This window comes from Leucoraja erinacea, chromosome 1, assembly GCF_028641065.1.
Source record: "Leucoraja erinacea ecotype New England chromosome 1, Leri_hhj_1, whole genome shotgun sequence".
NCBI lineage: Eukaryota > Metazoa > Chordata > Chondrichthyes > Rajiformes > Rajidae > Leucoraja > Leucoraja erinaceus.
In genome coordinates, this window is record NC_073377.1 from 101,740,877 (window position 1) to 101,757,398 (window position 16,522).

The 16,522-nt window shown below is 39.6% G+C and overlaps 1 protein-coding gene across 1 annotated transcript in view; it reads right to left on the minus strand.

Moving 5' to 3' along the window:
* anxa3a (annexin A3a) overlaps window positions 1-16,522 on the minus strand; it is a 66,584-nt gene that overhangs the window by 20,976 nt on the left and 29,086 nt on the right. The window contains 4 exon segments of the mRNA XM_055640289.1: window positions 160-239; window positions 8,768-8,858; window positions 12,823-12,888; window positions 12,891-12,938. Of these exon segments, the coding sequence (XP_055496264.1) occupies window positions 160-239; window positions 8,768-8,858; window positions 12,823-12,888; window positions 12,891-12,938 (285 nt within the window).

Genomic DNA, 16,522 nt, shown 5'->3' on the forward strand with positions numbered 1-16,522 from the left:
TTAAGTCATCCATAACATGATTATCCACTCTTGTGGATGGTATACTTTGGTAAAATTCGTATGGACCTTTTCAATTGTGGTAAAGAGGTTTCCCAGCTGCCTGTGTGATAAAACATGCAATGGGTTGATATTCAGAGAAATAGTTATTTGATGCAATACCTCCAGCAAGATGAGTAAAGCTCTTTTAAGATCTCCTGATGTTTCTTCAGCAATGTCCTTTGCCAAGTCACTTTTATATTCTAGGAAAAGATTATTTGCGGAGAAAGGTGTAAACATTTATTCCCCCCTCATTGAAAAGAATTGCAGAAAGCAAATATGCTCGTAGTACAAGATACAAGAAATTACAAGAGACCATCTCTAACATCACAATAAATTGAATAAAATATTTTAAATGAAAAATTTGAATCAATTTGGAGAATAATAAGTTAACGACATTTGCAAAAGATAACAAGTATATTGGTAACAAAGATATCAATAACATACTAATGTGTGTAGCTAATATATTTAAGTGAGACCCACCAGCACTAAGCATTACTGTTAAAAGCATAGTGCTGCTGATATTATTCTTAACCACCAAGACCGAAAAAAGTTACAAGTTAAAGGGGAGTTGAAATTCATCAGTACTGGTTGTCCAGTGTTAAAACAGCGTTAGCACCTTCCTATCCTGTTTTTGAAAAGCCCCAGAAACTGAACTAAAATTTGTTTGTGCCCATTTTAAAATTGTGCTACTTGGTTTCAGAAACCTCAGCCATTCACGAGTCAACTTTTTATTATTAGCAGCAGGGGTTCATGCAATTCTGTCCTCAATCAGCTGCCCTTAAGGAGTCACATCACTTGCCCAGCTTCTGAATGTGTTTACAGGGGATGAGCACACTCCAAGGTAAAGAGGACAGGTGCTTAGTGCTCTCGTGGAGCACAGTGTGGGTGTGTGCAAATATACTTCTGGCTGGAAGATCCAGGGAGGTGTCTGACGGCATGGGTGGCCACTCAGAAAGCCTGCATTTGGGAAGCTGAACCCTGCAGTTACTTCATCTTCAGTGAGAGACCCCGCAGCTTTAAACCATGGCCAGAAGTTCTAGATTCCCACAGGTTTTCTACTCATCCACCCTGTCAAGATCCATTAGGATATTTTATATTTCTGTTAAATGTCCCTTACTTTCCAATATCTAACGATACAATGCTAACTTTTCTCTCTTAATATGATGCACCATTGGGGGCATTAAGCTAGTAAACCTTTTCAGAACAGTTTAATGCATTGACATCCTCCCTCATATAAAGCAAATACTGTACATAGTGCTCTAGATGTAATCTCATCAATGTGCTACATAACTGTAACATGATCTATATTCAATTCTCCTAGAAAAAGCTGCCAGCTGTCTATTACTTTTCCCAAATACCTTACACATTGGCATTTTTATGAATTATGAACAGGGGCACTATCGTTTATTCATATATTAGAGATCTGCAAGCTCTTAATGTTCAGATGATATGCTTTTTTATTTTTTTCCTGTCAAAATGAACAATTTCATATTTACTCACACCATTACTCTATTTGGCTGATCTTTACTCACTTGATTCATCGATATCCCTTTACAGCCTCCTAACAATTTACTAATTTTCAGTGCAATCAACAAATTCAGCAACCATCCTTTGGTGCCTTCTCCAAGTTTGTCATATACATCAATGATCTGGATGATGGTGTGGTAAATTGGATTAGTAAGTATGCAGATGATACTAAGATAGGTGGTGTTGTGGATAATGAAGTAGATTTTAAAGTCTACAGAGAGATTTAGGCCATTTGGAAAAGTGGGCTGAAAGATGGCAGATGGAGTTTAATGCTGATAAGTGTGAGGTGCTACATCTTGGCAGGACAAATCAAAATAGGACGTACATGGTAAATGGGAGCGAATTGAAGAATGCAGTTGAACAGAGGGATTTAGGAATAACTGTGCATAGTTCCCTGAAGGTGGAATCTCATGTAGATGGGGTGGTAAAGAAAGCTTTCGGTGTGCTGGCCTTTATAAATCAGAGCATTGAGTATAGAAGTTGGGATGTAATGTTAAAATTGTACAAGCCATTGGTGAGGCCAATTCTGGAGTATGGTGTACAGTTTTGGTCGCCAAATTATAGGAAAGATGTCAACAAAATAGAAAGAGTACAGAGGAGATTTACCAGAATGTTGCCTGGGTTTCAGCAACTAAGTTACAGAGAAAGTTTGAATAAGTTAGGTCTTTATTCTTTGGAGTGCAGAAGGTTAAGGGGGGACTTGATAGAGGTCTTTAACATGATGAGAGGGATAGACAGAGTTGACGTGGATAAGCTTTTCCCATTGAGAGTAGGGAAGATTCAAATAAGGGACATGATTTGAGAATTAAAGGACAGAAGTTTAGGGGTAACATGAGGGGGAACTTCTTTACTCAGAGAGTGGTAGCTGTGTGGAATGAACTCCCAGTGGAAGTGGTGGAGGCAGGTTTTGATTTTATCATTTAAAAATAAATTGGATAGGTATATGGATGGGAAAGGAATGGAGGGTTATGGTCTGAGTGCAGGTAGATGGGACTAGGTGAGAATAAGTGTTCGGCACAGACTAGGAGGGCCGAGATGGCCTGTTTCCACGCTGTAATTGTTATATGGTTATAAGTAATTTATACGTATTTGAAAAAGTTGGGGCCCCAATCCCAGTCCCTTTGGCACAGCACTCATTACTTAATCAGAAAATGACCCCTTGATGCCTATTCTTGGCTTCCTGTGAGCCAGGACAGTCTGGCAGATCTTATTGAGGTAGAAAGGAATCCACATCATTACAATTTTCCCAAGTCAATGGATTGCTTATTTTTATTCCAGAATCCTGAATGATAACAGGTTTCTTGTTGCATTCATATCAACCGATAGTGCCCTCAGCTTTAATTAAATTTAGTTTCATTATGGAGGTTTACATTTGTAATGGCACATTCTTGAAGTTCCCCAAACATGTGACATTGGTAATAGTGAATATGGGAATTAGTTTTTGGTCAGAGATACCCAAGGAAATCCCCAACATTATATTTTCATATTTGACTAATAACATGCTACTACTTTGTGCCACTAAAAATGGGAAATCCTGAGCACCACTCCGAAAATTCAATGGGGAGCATCACAGTTTCCTTGGGCACTTTATATCATGGCTCTACTCTGGAAAGATTATAACAGCTTGCTGCCTAATCAACTCAATTTATGTTTTCATCAGGCAGAAGTGGAACTACCAAAACCCAAGGAGGAGCGTTTGATCAGGAATAAGAAGTGAGAGTTCAGATTTCTCAGTGTAGCACATGTGAAACCATAAATTTGCACTGATTGCAATTATTTATGCCAATACCCATATAATATGCGTACAATATTGCTGATTATCTCTTCCCAAGCAGTAAGCAAAGCTGTGTATTTACTCCAAATACATATTCTACATAATCACTAAAAGGAAAAAGTCCATTCAGTATAAAATATTTAATTTGTTTATATGATCTGAGGGGATTAAAATAATCAATACATTTGCTGCTCAAAATAATCTGATAATTAAAATTGACGTCCGAATTTGAAGCCAAATTATTGATTACTCAAGACTGGATTAAAAGGATAGGGATAACCGATTGTAACCTGTCTTGGAGTTCAGTCATTCATTGTATTTATTAATGACTTTAGGAGAGCTCCCCCACTCACCATCAACAATACCACAGTCATATCTGTGGAGTCACTTAAGTTCCTTGGAACCATCATCTTCAGGGACCATCGACTCCACAGTCAAAAAGGCCCAACAGAGGATGTACTTCCTGTGGCAGCTGAGAAAACACAATCTACCACAGGCAATGATGGTCCAGTTTTATACTGCCATCATAGAGTCTGTCCTCACCTTCTTCATCATGGTCTGGTTTGGCTCAGCCACCAAGCATGACATCCGGAGGCTGCAGCACAACATTCGATCAGCTGAGAAGGTTGTTGGCTGCAACCTTCCCCACATCAATGAACTGTAAACTGCAAGGGCCAGGAAGCGAGCGGGTAAGATCACCTCTGACCCCTCTCACCTTGGCCACAAACTCTTTGAAGCACTGTAAGGTGACCCCGGATTGTCAAAGCTAGACATAAAAAGAGCTTTTTTTCCCACGAGCAGTAGCTCTACTCAACAGCCAAAAGTCTGTAGCCTCCTTGTGCTCTGGTATTTTCTTTCATTCTTCACATATTTAAATTATAATGTTTCATTTTTCATTGTCTACTGTATATCATGTTGTTACTTGCAAGCAAAGCACCAAGGCAAATTCCTTGTAATGTATACATATTTGGCTAATAAAATGTATTCAATTCAATTCAATTCTATGATTCTGTTCGTGGGATACAATCCAAATTTCCAAACTTGCCAATGATAGAAAGGGAGTAACATTGTTAGAAAGTAGAGATAGAAATACAAGCAGATTATTCATTTAGAGTAAGTGAATGGTCTAAATAGGGAGAAGGTTGGACCGTTTATGGATAAAGAAGGAAATATGTTCAGAGTTTGCGGATGTAGGCGAGGTCCAAAAACCTTCTTTTCACCAAGAAGGACATGGAGGATAGCAAGATTCATGTGGCGAACACTAGTGTGCAAGGGCAGATGGAGATTAAGGAGGAGATGGTCTTGGGGGTCTTGAAGAGCTTTAAGGTGGATAAATCCCCAGGACCTGAGGGATTTATCCTAAGTTATTGAGGGAGGCTAGAGGGGAAATTGCAGGAACTTTGACAAAGACCTTTGTGTCTTCTCCAGCTACAGGTAAGGTCCCAGAGGACTGGAGAGTATCTAATGTTGCTCCAAGGGAAGTAGAGGGAATCCAGGGAATTCTAGGCCACATCAGTGGTAGGGGAGCTATTGGAGAGGATTCCTCAGGATAGGATTTTCTCCCATTTGGAAGAAAATGGGTTAAGGGCAGTCTGCATGGCAGGTGGTGTCTTATTATATTGATCATGTGTTTTGAGAAGGTGATGAAAAGTAGGGCGGTGGATGTTGCGTACATGGATTTTAGCAAGGCATTTGATAAGGTCTCCCATGGTTGGCTGAAGATTAAGATCAACAGTGACTTTGTCATATGGATTGAGAAACGGCTTACTGATAGAATGCTGTGGTGGTAGGACTCCATTCCGTTTGGATGTCCCTGACTGGTGGAGTTCTTCAAGGATCTATGCTGGGATGTCTGCCATTCATGATATATGTAAATAACATGGATATAAACGTACACAGTTTGGTTAGTAATTTTGTAGATGGCTGATAATATTGATGGAGTAATAGACTGTGAGGAAGGTTGAGAAAGTGTACAGTGGAATATAAATCAGCCCCAGAAATGGGCAGATAAAAATCAGATGGAATTTAATTTGAGCAAGTATTAAGTGTTGCACTTTGGGAGGACAAATATAAGAGGAAAATATACAATGAATGGCATGACCCTTAACAACATTGATGTTCAAAGGGATCTTGGGGTTCAAATCTATAATTTCCTGAAAGTGGCAACACAAATAAATAGTGGTAAAGGAGGTGTATACAGTAGTATGCTTGCTTTCATAGGTCAAGGCATTGAGTTATAAGAGTCAGAAAGTCATAATGCAGCTTTATAGGATTTTGGTTAGGCCACATTTGCAGTATTGCATGCAGTACTGGTTGCCCCATTACAGGAAGGATGTGGTTGCTTTGAAAAGTGGACAGTTGAGGTTTACCAGAACGATGCTTGGATTCAAGGGTATTAGCGACAGGTAAAGTATGGACAGATTTAGAGGTTGGACACACTTAGATTGTTTCCCTGAAGTACCGTAAGTTCTGGGGAGGCCTGGTAGTGGTATATAAAATTATGAGAGCCATAGATAGTTTGGACTGTCAGAATCTTCTTCCCAGATTGAAAAAACAAACAAATACCAGAAGGCATAGCCTTAATGCGAGAAGGCCAATGTTTAATGGAGGTGCAGGGCAGGTTTATTTTTAATATACAAAGAGGGTGCTGAGTGCATGCAATGCGTTGCCTGGGACGATGGTTGAGGCAGATACAATAAATTCAAGCGACTTTTGTATATTGATATGTCGGGAATGGTGCAATATGGAATGCTTGCAGGCAGATAAGAATTGCTCTAGGCAATGTAGAATTGCTCTAGGCGTTAAATGTAGGAAGAAGGGTTCCAACCCGAAATGTCACCCATCCTTGCTGCTGTGGTGGTGCTGACCCGCTGAGTTATTCCAGCACTTTGTGTCTATGCCCGCTCTTGACTTCATGTTTACATAGAAACATAGAAACATAGAAATTAAGTGCAGGAGTAGGCCATTCGGCCCTTCGAGCCTGCACCGCCATTCAATATGATCATGGCTGATCATCCAACTCAGTATCCCGTACCTGCCTTCTCTCTATACCCCCTGATCCCCTTAGCCACAAGGGCCACATCTAACTCCCTCTTAAATATAGCCAATGAACTGGCCTCAACTACCCTCTGTGGCAGAGAGTTCCAGAGATTCATCACTCTCTGTGTGAAAAAAGTTCTTCTCATCTCGGTTTTAAAGGATTTCCCCCTTATCCTTAAGCTGTGACCCCTTGTCCTGGACTTCCCTAACATCGGGAACAATCTTCCTGCATCTAGCCTGTCCAACCCCTTAAGAATTTTGTAAGTTTCTATAAGATCCCCTCTCAATCTCCTAAATTTTAGAGAGTATAAACCAAGTCTATCCAGTCTTTCTTCATAAGACAGTCCTGACATCCCAGGAATCAGTCTGGTAAACCATCTCAATGTTTGACACACACATTGAGGGCCATAGGGCCTATTATTGTGCTGTATCATTCTATGTTCACTCTTTGAAAAAGAGAGTTCCAAAGAATTATAAAACAAACTATTTCCTGGAATTTAGGTTAACAGATGGTCTGATCTGAGTTTAATATATACAGATACATGTTTCAGCTCGGTTGAAAGATATTAATTCTGCTGAAAGGCAAGTCTAAAACATGGGGGAAACATTTAAAAATTTGAGTCAGAATCTTAAGAAGCAGATAAGGAAATAATTCTACAGAGAAAAAGGAAGCACACATATGAACTATTCATTAATTAATTATTTCTTACTGCATTGGAAGTTAAATGACCCATCAAGTCCACGTCAGATAACATTGCTCATAAATTTCCACTGTAACCAATTCTCCCCACCTTGCCATCAACTGCTCCCTGCTCCTTCCATTCCGATTACCACTTAACTAAACAAGGGGCAAATTACAGTAACCAATTAACCTAACAATTTGCTAATTTTTGAGATAAGGGGGGAAACTGGAGCATAGAAGATAGAATATCTAGCACAGGAATCTGCCCTTCAGCCCACAAAGTCCCTGCTGACAATTATGCCGTTAAACGAATCACCTTTGCCTGCACATGGACCATATCCCCCTTTATTCCATGCATGCAACACAAGAGGAAAACCCACTCAGTCACATGCAGAATGTATAATCTCCACACAAACTTCACCAGAGGTTAGAATTGAACCTGTGTCACTGGAACATTGAGCTAGTTGTTCTATAGGTTGTGCCAATTTGCTGCACAAATGTTGATTCTAAATATGAGAATGATAATTATTTACAGTTAAGAAATATAATAAAAAGCATAAAGATGAACTCGGACAATCTATATATTACTAAAACTCTCATCTTGTTTGTTTTGTGACTCTGTTTGCGTGCATGTTTGTGTGTGAGTGAGTCATGCCCTGAATTATGCCAAAACATTACACGATAGCACTACAATGTTTGGACCATCTTACTCACCATTGTCCTGTGGTGTGTCATATCAAGTTTAGTTCAGATTGATGGTATATTTTACAAGTTAGTGACAATTTTAAACTTTACAAAATCCAGTTTGAGAAAAATCAGTTCAAGTTACAGTGGCAGTTAGCAGCTATGACGTCACAATGGGATCTCATTTATATAAACTACCGACTTAACTTTTCACTATAAAAAACCCAATTGCACTTGCTGGCCCTGCCAGTTACAATGTTGCAAATCACAGGACACTGAGTCCTGACAGCAATTGGATTTTTAAAGTGAAAAGTCATTTTTTTAAAGTTTAAAAAGAGGGAGGGTGAAAAGGAGGGGGAGGGAGTGCTGGGGGACAAGGGGAAATGAGTCCCCCACCCCCCTGCGCAACTAGGGGCTATGGGTGAGTAGTGGAATATTGCGTTGGGGAAACAGTGAGTGTTGGAATATTGCATTGGGGAATAGGTTGCGTTGGTGGACCAGGCCTCCTGTGGGGGCTATGGGTGAGTGGTGGATATTGCGTTGGGGAATGCGGTGTGTTGGAGGACCAGGCCTCCCGCATGACAGGGACCCAATGGGTCCGTCCAACTTGGTCTAGTTGATCAATAATATTCTCACTGTAAATGGGAACAAGCTGGTGGAGTTACCCAATTACCTAATTAGCATCAGACAGCAACTAGTACATTTTATTGTTCCAGGAGCTCTATAGAACATTGATTTTAGTTGTTAATCTGTTAGGAAAAATCTGCAGGAGGATGATAAATTGATGGTATATTTTAATCACACTATCAGTTTAATCAATGCATTGATGGGGTACTTTTTGAAGCATTTGCAATGATTACTGTCACAACTATTGAATCTACTGATTAAGTTTATACAATTCCAGCTCATCTTCTGACGTGGATTCCAAATAAAATTAAAAGCACAGAAATATTTGTTGAACCCTGAATTGGGAAAACTCAGGCTCTTTTTAAGTACTGAATGCAATGAAAACAAATATCAACCTCCTTGGTAGGCGTCCCTTATTTCTCTTAATTGCTGGTTGGTTCTTGAAGCGAGGATTTCAATCAAAACATTTTCATTTGTGCCAGGACCCTAAAAAATTAAATTAAAGGAAATTTTAGAACAGATGTCAAGTTGAGGTTAACTCTACTTCTATGTATCTTTTCTTCATTATCCCTGTCCCAAGGACTGAGATGAGGATGAGGAAAAACCTTTTCACCCAGAGAGTTGTGAACCTGTGGAATTCTCTGCAAAGGAAGGCAGTGGAGGCCAATTCACTCAGGGAACAGGGTACTGATTTTAGATGATCAGCCATGATCATATTGAAAGGCGGTGCTAGCTCGAAGGGCCGAATGGCCTACTCATGCACCTATTTTTCAGTTTCTTTGATCTCTGCAATGTTTACAAGAATTGGCAAAATCTTCAACTGCTGTGTAATCTTGTGTGGCAGAAATCCAAGTATCAGTAAAGCAGGTGCCTGCAAAATCATAAATTAAAGTCTGCAGGTTTGTGCGGGTTTGAGAGTCTAAGATTTCATCAAAGCGCTCAATGTTTACAGTGAAAATAAAAACTCGAACGTTACTGAGAATCATAAAGTGGATAAGAAAAATAAAATTGAGTAAGAATATTTGCTCGAGAGCTTAAAAAAAGTAGTTAATGGAATCATTGAAAATTCTGGCACAAAAGGAGAACAGTTCACCAACAGAGCATCTGTGTCACTCCAACTACCAAGATCTGCATCCATGTAGCTGAGTAATTACAACTCTTTCTGCTGTTGTCCAGGTTCCTTGTAAATATAGTGAACCCCATTACTTCTGAGGCAATTTCTTTATCCTCAGATTTCCTCCAAAATGCAATTTAATCCATGTAAAGCATCCAATTCATACGGCATACCTGGCCGAATAGTAAAGGCCTGTATGGTCCTAGCTGGAGTATTCAAGGACATCTTTAACCTCTTGCTTCTACGGTATAAGGTTCCCACCTGTTTGAAAAGGGCATCTATTCTACTGGTGCTCAAGAAGAGCCCGGTGACCTTCCTCAGTTACTTCTGTTCCATAACACATAAACTCACCATAATTAGATACTTTGCGAGTTACAGCTTCAAGTTCCTGAGTGTTAACATCTTGGAAATCTGTCCTGTGCCCAGCAAATAGATGTAATCAAGAAGGAGGCATGCCAGTGCCTTACTTTCTTACAAATTTCAAATGATTTGTTATGTCCGTGAATAGTCTAACAAACTTTTGCTGATATACTGTGGAAAGTAGAACAACTGATTACATCATGGCCTGGTATGGCAATTCCATCACTGGCACGCTCTCCCCTCCATGGAAAGCACACCACATGAGGCACAGCTGGCAACTATCATCGAGGATACCCACCTTCCAACCCCTGCCCTCTTCTCACTGCTACCATTGGGTAGGATGTACCGAAACCTAAGGTCCCAACTACCAGTTTCAAGAACAGGTACTTTTTACAACAATCTGGTTCTTGAACATACCTGCACAACTCTAATCCCACCTTGACAATAGAACACGACATGCCATCTCTAGCACTACCATAAACTTGTTTATCTCTCATTGTGATTTTGTTGTTCTGCATACTCTTTAGTTTAGAAATTTTATGTGTTCAATGTATAATTTATGAATAATGTTTTGTAGTTTCAGTTTAGTTTAGAGATGCAACATGAACCTTCTGCGCCCTCAAGGTCAACTGTGGAAGGCGCTCCTGGAGCACAATGGCTGAAGGTGGCCGGGCAAGAAGAGGGACAATGGTTTGTGATATGATCCGGATGGATGTGATGGCTGCAACGGGCCTTTATGGACAGCTGCAGCTGAGACTTTGAAAATGGTGCCAAAACCTGACGACTCTTACAAATGGTCTGTTTCAGTACACTCTGCACTAAAACTGTCATGGGTCATCTTGTCTGGAGAAAATGTGGCTGGGTAGGAACTGTGAATAGTGAGTCCAAGAAGTGTACTGGGTCCAGGCAGATCCAGTCAATGTACAGGTACAACTAGATGTCTCTTCAGTTCTCTGCCATTTGACCAGTTGTATCAGGTGCCAATCCACAAATTACCATTTCACAATTTATCACCCCAAGCTTATAGAAGTATCATACTGCAAGGCTATTCTACATGCTGACTTTCCAATATTCCAAGCTTGGCTATACTGGTTTGCCCAAGCACAATAAACCATAAGGTCCAGGAAAATGAAAACTTTCCTAGACAAAATGAAACCTATTTGGTTCGATTTTAGACTGCGATAGATTGGAACGTTTAGACAGTGTGTTCAATTCCTTTCTACTTTTTTACATGTGCAGCCACACTCACTTAGCTTTAAAGTTATTTGTCACTTATTTTTGTTTCCATCCATGTATTGACATATATTGGTTCCCATTTTATTCCAGGCACATCCCAGTTTATTAGCTGCAGCTGCAGTATGTTATTGAGCTTTCAGTAGGATGATGATAAATTACTTCCTCCATCAGAACATTGACACAATTGGTCTCCATTTGAGAACAATAACATGACCGCCAGATAAACTCGCCTCTGCATCCTTCAGTTCAAAGTTGGTTTCCGTGCAAAGTCCACTGAAAATTCAGGCATGTTATGGCAGCACAAAACAACAGATAATAGACACTGGTTATGAGCATCAAATGGAATGCTGTCCGATTCACCTCTACTCAATTGTGAACATTGGACTTTGTCTATGGAAACAATGCACTACTATGCTGAGAACTATATTCTGGACTCTGTATCTTTCCCTTTGCTTTGTATTTATGGATTGTATTATCTGATCTGTTTGGATAGGATACAACACAAAGCATTATGCTTTACCTCGGTACTTGTGACAATAATAAACCTACACCTATTGCCTCAGGGCGCAGGTAGAAGGTGGGGTGTTGATGGGAATGTGGAGGGGAACACAACTTGGATAGGGATTAGGCAAAATAAGGATTGATGGTCATTGACTGAATGGGGCCTGTGTCTTTGCTGCATCCCTCAATGACAAACACTACTGAAACCATTCTTCTAATTGAACATTAATACATGCTATTGTATCATTATTGATACACTATAATTTCTAAGTTCCTACATTTCGTTTGAATTTGGACAATAACATTTAAAACAGCAATGGGAAGGCGCTAGAGCAAAAAAACAGCATATGAAAGCCAGGTCATTCACCAAGTCTAGTAATGGTAAGAGATGTATTATATTGCTGACTTACTCCCGTACATGGAACAACGGGAGTGCCAAACCAGGCACTGATTCAAAATGCCAAAGTGGTGGCATTTGAATGTTTCTGAATGGCTGGAACAGAGGCTGCTGGGGTGCACATTAATTTAAGCCCGTCTTTCTCCGATTTCTAACTCCTTTATGAACCACTTCCTCCAGTAGGAACTTGCAAACAGGCTTTTAAATATTGTGAACTTGACAGTCTCACTATTCAATATTGCATGATGTTGCTAATGGAAATGAAGTACCTGTGTACTTAATGGAATTTAGGGTTGGTAATGGAGTTCAACTATGGACTGCGTCTTTGGTTGCAGTATGGTCTTTTGTTTTTTTGTTGCACTGGCATCTGGTTATAAATTTATTGAGTTTTTGATTATTTGTCTATTTGCATTGCGTTATAGGTTAAGCTGCTGCAAAATTCTCATTGTTTCATTGTCAGTACATATTTCTATTAAACACTCTTGACAGTCTCTTGACTTAACACCCATCTCTTTTTAAGTTCAGTTATTTGAAGAACAAATTTACTATTCTTTTTATCTCCTTTTGTTAACATTTATCATTTAGACAAGTAAGCCAAGATTTGAAGCAATCACACTATGAAGAATTCACTTAGGAATCCCTCACAACTCTCAGATGTTAATGACTGAAGTCTGAGGGCAGAGGACATAAATGTGTTTTATCAAAACAGGCCCAGCTGATCTTCTCCTAGTTAGTTCATACAGATGGTGCCAGATCCAGTTTTTGAAACAAATGATACATTGACAATCTGATTTCTGAATGAATGAAAATCAAATTCACATCCAAAACAAAATCAAACCGACCTCCATTGATCTTTTTAACTCCTTTGCATCAAATACTGCTGGTGGCGTCATCAGAGCAATGATCACACAGTTTGAAAGTCACCCGAGGTGTCACCTTTTAAATCATCAATCAATTCCTGATTTAAAAAAAAATAACAGTCAAACAGCAATGAAATAAAAATGCAAAAGAAACTGTGGAGCCATTTTAAACTTAATTACTCTACTACTAATTCTACGGCTACCATTGACAGTATTTCCCACACTGATATCCCACACTGCATTTAAATAAAGCAGTCCAGCACAGGAGCAGATCCTTTGGCTCATGATGTCTGTGCTGACTATGAAGCCAATTTAAATTGCACAGCAAACATTAAATTTTAATCTGCCTGCAAATGTTTTGTATCCCTCAATCCCCCTCTGTTTATGTGGCTGTCTAAATGCCTCCAATGTTGCCACCTTATCTGTTACCACCATTTCTCCTGGCAGTGCTTTCTAGGCACCTCAAATTTTGTGTGTAAAATTCTTGCCTCATTCCTTCTTTTAAACTTCCACCCTGTCCAATTAAAGCTATGCCCTTTACTATTTGATACAGTATAAATAAAAACAGATTATCGACCCTATCCATCCCTCTCATAACTTTGTATACATTTATCAGGTTGTCCCTCAGCCTCTGACACTCCTGAGAAAACAATCCAACTTTGTCCAATAGCTCTTTGCAGCGAATACTCTCATATCTAGGCAACATTCTGATGAACCTCATTTCCACCCTTTCCAAAGACTCCATATCCTTCCTGTAATGGGATGGATTGTAAACTGTACATAAATTGTAACTTCCAAACTTTTACACCCAATAACCCACCTTATTTTCAACTCTTTCGTTTTCCACTTTCAGGGTGTTATGGACTTGCACTCCAAGATCCCTCTGTACATCAATATTCTGAAGTGTTCTGCCTTTTACCATGTTCTTCCCTCTTACATTTGACTTTGCGATGTGCAACACCTCACACGTCTGGATTAAACTGCAATTGCCATTTCTCTATTCAAATTTCCAATTAATCCATGTCCTGCTGACAACGTTCCTAATTACCGACAACTCCACCAATTTCTGTGTCATCTGCACTCTTACTAATCATCCCACCTACATTTTCATTTTGCAATAATTTATATATAATCAAAAGCAATATAGATTCCAGCACTGATTCTTGCAGAACACCACTGGTCACAGATCTCCAATCAGAATAACACCCACTCTTCTATCGCCAAACCAATTTTGAATTCAATCTGTATGGATCACATGTGCATTGATCTTCTGGATCTTGTTGAAAATGTTATTAAAGTCCCTGGACATAACAACCACTGCCCCATTTCAATGCCTCCTCAAAAAATTCAATAAAACACCTGCCGCAGACAAAGGCATGCACTCTGTCCCTAATTAGCCCATTCTCTTTCAAATGCATCCAAATCCTATCCCAAAGCATCTTCTCCATCTTCCCTATCACTGGCGCGAGGCTGATCAGCCTATAATTTCCAGGTTTATCTCTACTTCCGTACTCAAACAGAGAAACAACATTGTATTCTCTCCAGTCCTCTGGGACCTCACGTGTGGTTTGAGGGGAAACAAAGATCTCCGTCAATGCCTTAGCAATCTCCTCGTTCAATGTATTAGGATCGACCCCGTCAGTCTATGAGAAATTTTCCCAGTTTTAACATCTTCAAGTGAGCCAGCACCTCCTCCTTCTTCTTGATAATGACGCACCCTTGAATATCAGCATACCTCCCCCAGGTCCTGCATTCCTCCATGTCCATTACTTTTGAGAATCCCAATGCATTGTACTCGTTTAGTACCTTGCCCATTTTCTCTGGCTCCTGACATAAATTCCTTCATTTGTCCTTGAATGGTCCTAGCCTCTCTATTTTGCCTTCCTGTATCCCCTTGCCCTTATATTCCTTCATCTGGTTTCACATTTTACACCTCCTCTCCTCATCTTTATTTCACACTTTTTGTCTTTTCATCTCTGTCCTTTATCCAACCATCTTCCAATCTAAAAAAAAACCCTCACCTGCATCCACCGATCAGACTTTGTCCTGCACCACCTCTTTACCAGCTTTCTCCCCCCCCCCCCACCCTACCCTCCCAATAGAAATGTCACCCACACATGTTCTCCATGCTGCCTGACCTGCTCAGTTACTCCAACACTTCGGCTTTGTTAGTAAACCAGCATCTGTGGTTCCTTGTGACTACCCTGTGCCTAGTTCCCCAGTTTTTAATGTATTCGGAAAATACCCTGAGATTCTTTTTAATCCTACACCCAAAGGATATTTCATGGCCCTGTTTAGTCCTCCTGATTCCACGTTTAAGTTCTCTCCTCCTCCCTTTATAATCCTCAAATATCCTGTCTAAGTTCAGCTTCCTAAAGCTTACATGTGCTTCCTATTTGTTTGTGACTGACTATGTACCATTGTTCACATTCTCAGCTCATCTAAAGCACATCGCAACTAATCAACCCTTCATGTCAACACTGTTTTCTTGTGGGCAAGCGCAGCAAATAAATAAATTATCAATTCATAAACTGAGTGCATTGTTTGAGGAACAAACATTGCCCATAGCTGTCTCAACTGAACTCCCCACCTCCCCCATTCATCAAGAATATTTGTTATTCAATTGACCAGACACATCACAGATAAATTGCTATGTTAAAGGCAAATTAATGGAAATGAACATAGGGCAGTTTTAATAAGTAGGTATCTATGTTTCTAGTTTATGGCCAAGCAACATCGAATTCTTCATTAATAAAAAAAAACTACCAATTGATTTAAAATATTGTTGTGTTACAACATGATAAAAGCATAATAATTCTTGGTTCAGTTTTGCTTTCTGCTCTGTTTGAACAAGTGTAAACGTCCTGAGGCTACCTTTGCTGGCATGTTCATGTTCAGTTGCTTTGTGCAATCAAATAACCATACACCTGGAAGTTAAACTTTTCTGCTAAAACATCTGGTCCCTTTGGCAATGGTTCAGACCGAAATAACTTGTTAACATCAGACTTCCTTAACACAATTCTGGCTTTTATGTTGCCAGTGCTGAATATTTCAAAGAAAACAAAGAAAATGCAGAACATAAACCCATCTCAGATTCTTTGAACATTTATTGCTCTCACACTGTGGGGTCCTGGTGGGGCTGGGTAGAGCAGAGGGGTTGGTCTTTGCTGGCAGTAAACAAGATTTGGCTTGTGGAGTCAGTTGGAGTGAATGTTAGGAGAGTTAGAGGAGCACAAGGGCCAACCAACATTCCTACAACCATTTAGCATGAAGACACATTTATCGCTAGTGCATATTTACCACGTGTCGCATTTGTTTTATATCCCTTATTTTAATATATTAAATTAAATATTACACTCAATTTCACATGGTTCTCTGGAAGCAAAATATAGGCACAGAAAACCAGCACTTTAAAATTGTTTTCTGTATTTAGATTGAGGTGTGTATCACTTGTCCATTTTGACCATCACAATGAACTCCCACTCCCCCTTCCTCAACACCCCCACTTCCTTTCATGCTAGTTCCCAAAATAACCCCTGATGAGTTTAATCCATCATTAATTTCATCATTAAAAATGTTGGTGGTAAATAGCAGAAACTATACTAGCAAATCAGACATTTGAAGGAAAAGAATTTTAGCAAGCTCAAATAGTGTGTTTTTAAAACAATATAATTACTAATTG